Below are 4,586 nucleotides of genomic sequence, written 5' to 3'. Positions count from 1 at the left end.
AGTTGAACCTTTTTTAAAAATTATTTTTTTTGTTAAGTCAAACACTGTCTTTTCTATCATTTTATGTATACAAAAGAGGCCTGTGAAGCCTAGAATGGCCTAACCCTAGGCCTAACCAAATCGTCCACTTTTAACCCTTTTGGGCCCACTGGGGTATGAATTGTTTCGGGGCCCATTTAAAGCCCTGTGTTATTATTTTTTCCGGGCATTTTGTGTTGAGAAGATGCGCAACGAAGTGCTCTTTCATTTCATATGCGGAAAGCATATCTTGGAACAGGTTTTAACCCTCTCCTGAGCTAACCCTAATTGGTTTAGCAAACTAGGGTTAACCCTAACCCTAGGGTTAATTCTCGCTAACCCCAGGTCTCGACAGGCTAGTGGTCCGCGTACTTGCCTGGCAACTTGGGGGTCCTGGGTTCGAGTCCCAGTTGAACCTTTCTTAAAAATTATTTTTTTGTTAAGTCAAACACTGTCTTTTCTATCATTTTAAGTATACAAATGAGGCCTGTGAAAGGCCTATGCCTAACCAAATCGTCCACTTTTAACCCCTATGGGCCCACTGGGGTATGCATTGTTTCGGGCCCATTTAACCCCAGGTCTCGGCGGCCCAGTGGTCCGCGCACTTGCCTGGCAACTTTGGGGTCCCGGGTTCGAGTCCCAGTTGAACCTTTTTTAAAAATTATTTTTTTTGTTAAGTCAAACACTGTCTTTTCTATCATTTTATGTATACAAAAGAGGCCTGTGAAGCCTAGAATGGCCTAACCCTAGGCCTAACCAAATCGTCCACATTTAACCCCTTTGGGTCCACGAAATGTTCTGGGGCCCATTCAAACCCTGTGTTATTATCTTTTCCGGGCCATTTTGTGCTGAGAAGATGCGCAACCAAGTGCTCTATCATTTTAAGTATACAAAAGAGGCCTGTGAAGCCTAGAAAGGCCTAACCTAGGCTAACCAAATCGTCCACTTTTTTGGGTCACTGGGGTATGAATTGTTTCAGGGCCCATTTAAACATTTCATGCCAGGCTACTTTTAGTTTGTTTACGTTTGTGAACAAAGTGTCTATAACGAGTGATTTGATTGGAGAATATTTCCCTCCAGGAAGTATGACAAATAAGGGTGTGGTTTGGACATGATGTACAATTTGCATCAAGTCATATTTGAAGTTCGTAGCTTGATGCACAGGTCCTTTAAATTCATCAATATGACTTTCATTATAAATAATCTTACACAAGACAGTTCACACAATTTCCTGAAAGAAATCCATCAAATCGCCTTAAAAATTAGATATTACAGTTTTTAAAAGTTAATTTCAACCATTGGCATATTTCTCTTCAGAGATTAGAATCCAGTGTAACTATATCCAAAAATTTAACTTTTGTCATTTCAAGTTTTACTGCAACTTTTTCAGTCAAAAACTTCTTGATTGGCTGAAACTCACTCAACTGTGAAAATCAAACAGACTGTCCCTCTCAGGTTTATTGAAGTCCTTTCCAGGCATTTTCACTTTTTACGTTTCTTGGCTTCCTCCATTTCAGAGATTTGTTTCATTAAGTCTTCTTTAGTAAGAGATTGAATATACAGATTTCGTTCTTCATCAGGATTTGGCTGAAATAAAATGAAAAAGAGTCAGGATACTTTTCTGCCGATTTGGAAAATGAGGATGGGCAATGCAATGCAGTGCGCAATGATGGAAGTCTTGCCAGGATAGCAGTATTACCCTAATCGTTGAAATGGAGTGGCAAATTTATAAACTGGTCTGCCTAAACACTTCACCCTGTTGTCACCTTGACATTGATTAGATGAGATCAAATCCCACAATGCACTGGTCTACCAAAATCTCAATCCATGTCACGTATACCAAAAGCTGCACAATTTAGGCCATAATATGAACTATTTGCAGACCGATATATAACAAATTTAAGGTGCGGGCACATGAGCAATCTTGGTCGGAGACTTTTGTCGCCGATTAGAGTCTTGTCAAGAGTTTTAATGACTGGAACGCGCACACGAGGAGACAAAAATCACCAGACATTCGTTTTCCACCTTGTCGATAATCACGACACGAGCAGGCAATTGAAAGGAAAAGGAATCTGATCGGATGATGACGGTCTGTCTTGCAGAAGATAAAACTATCAGAGACAAGTATCATTATAAATCCTGTCTGTGACTCGATAATCTTGTCATGGAAGCATGGGAATATCTGACTAAGACTGCTTGTGTGCCCAGATCTTTATATGCCTCTACTATGAACATGGGAGGGGCCAAAGTAATTTGGTCACAATACATTTGCAGAAATGTACAGAAAGGACACATTTTGATCAGATTGAAGCAAAAGAAAAATCATTTATACCTTTTGAACTACTATATCTACACCCTCAGGAACATGTACATGTATCATTTCTAATAATATTGGTAGGCTAGGTGAAGGTAAATTATCAAACTGTAAAACAAATATAATATACATGTAAAGAAACATTAGACAATTATACATGTAGAGAAACATTAGACAATCATACATGTAGAGAAACATTAGACAAATATACATTAGACACATTAGTAGCATACATGTAGAGAAACATTAGACAAGCATACATGTAGAGAAACATGTAAAGAAACATTAGACAATCATACATGTAGAGAAACATTAGACAATTATACATGTAGAGAAACATTAGACAATCATACATGTAGAGAAACATTAGACAAAGATACATTAGACACATTAGTAGCATACATGTAGAGAAACATTAGACAAGCATACATGTAGAGAAACATTAGACAATCATACAGTCATGTAAAGAAACATTAGACAATCATACATGTAGAGAAACATTAGACAATCATACATGTACAGAAACATTAGACAATCATACATGTACAGAAACATTAGACAATCATACATGTACAGAAACATGTAAAGAAACATTAGACAATCATACATGTAGAGAAACATTAGACAAGCATACATGTAGAGAAACATTAGACAATCATACATTAGACACAATAGTAGCATATCAGCATTATAAAACTACAGCATTAGACTAGAGCATTAGACATACATACACAGAGTCTTAGACATACATACACAGAGCATTGGACGTATGTACACACTACTGGACATAATTACAAGAAGAATAAATCAAACATATTTGGTTTCCCAATAAGTTCTCACCTGAAAAGATCGTGCATATTTTTTGATGAAATACTGTGACAACACATTGGCTGATTTTGGTTTAAACGTTTGTACGCTAATATCTTTAGTTGGAAAAGGAATTCTGAAGATCGGACAAACAGCACCTTATCACCAAGCAACGCATTTCATCCTCCTTAGCGTATAAACTATTTATTAATGCTTGTTTTATTTTCCGTCAGGTTATCTACCTTCTTAACCAATTTGTGTCCTGGTTTTGTTTTATATTTTAGGTGGCTAAGTTAGAAGAAATCTAAATCCAAGGTGAATGAAACCATATTGCCTAAGATAAGTGGTAAATCAAGATTTAGAAGAACATGTTAAATGAAAGTCAAGTTGGTCCAATAATTGATAATGGAAAATCCTGTTTTGCAAGGAAAGGACAAACAATTTTTTGTGTTTGAAAATATTTAACACAGAAATTAGATGTCTTAATATTTAAATATATGGACGAAATGCATTGTGGCAAGAAAAATTCGGCAAACGCAGAAACAAGTGCTAATAATTTGAAAAAAGGTAACAAAAGCAATGCATCAATATATCCCGAATACAGTTTTGACATAATCGTCCACTTTTAACGCCTTTGGGACCACTAGGGTATGAATTGTTCCGGGGCCCATTTAAACCCCTGTGTTATTCTTTTTCCCGGACCATTTAATGTTGAGAAGATGCGCAACGAAGTGCTCTATCATTTTAAGTATACAAAAGATGCCTGTGAAGCCTAGAAAGGCCTAACCAACTCGTCCACTTTTAACCTCTGTGGAGCCACTGGGGTATGAATTGTTTCGGGGCCCTTGTTATTCTTTTTCCCGGGCCATTTTGTGTTGAGAAGATGCGCAACGAAGTGCTCTATCATTTTAAGCATACTAAAGAGGCCTGCGAAGCCTAGAAAGGCCTAACCTTAACCACTTTAAACACCTTTGGGCCCACTAGGGTATGAATTGTTTCGGGGCCCATCTAAACCCCTGTTATTCTTTTTCCCGGACTATTTTGTGTTGAGAAGATGCGCAACGAAGTGCTTTATCATTTTTAGTATACAAAAGAGGCCTGTGAAGCCTAGAAAGGCCTAAGCCTAACCAAATCGTCCACTTTTAACACATTTGAGCCCACTAGGGTATGAATTGTTTCGGGGCCCATCTAAACCCTGTTAATCCTTTTTCCGGACCATTTTGTGATGAGAAGATGCGCAACGAAGTGCTTTATCATTTTTAGTATACAAAAGAGGCCTGTGAAGCCTAGAAAGGCCTAACCCTAAGCTTAACCATATCGTCCACTTTTAACCCCTATGGGCCCACTAGGTTATGCATTGTTTCGGGCCCATTTAACCCCAGGTCTCGGCGGCCCAGTGGTCCGCGCACTTGCCTGGCAACTTTGGGGTCCTGGGTTCGAGTCCCAG

The 4,586-nt window shown here is 38.3% G+C and overlaps 1 protein-coding gene across 1 annotated transcript in view; it reads right to left on the bottom strand.

The window, feature by feature from the left end:
* Positions 1-1,025: 1,025 nt before the first annotated feature.
* Positions 1,026-4,586, bottom strand: part of LOTGIDRAFT_239150 (hypothetical protein) — a 6,048-nt gene continuing 2,487 nt past the window's right edge. Inside the window, exons 5-6 of the mRNA XM_009053075.1 lie at positions 2,351-2,440; positions 1,026-1,605 (exon numbers count right to left, since the gene is read on the bottom strand). Coding sequence (XP_009051323.1) covers positions 1,501-1,605; positions 2,351-2,440 — 195 coding nt within the window. The 3' untranslated portion in view covers positions 1,026-1,500. The remainder of the gene's footprint in view (positions 1,606-2,350; positions 2,441-4,586) is intronic.

This window comes from Lottia gigantea, assembly GCF_000327385.1.
Source record: "Lottia gigantea unplaced genomic scaffold LOTGIsca_199, whole genome shotgun sequence".
Lineage (NCBI taxonomy): Eukaryota > Metazoa > Mollusca > Gastropoda > Lottiidae > Lottia > Lottia gigantea.
The sequence above is the reverse complement of the archived record's forward strand: the minus strand, read 5'-3'. Positions and strand labels throughout refer to the sequence as shown.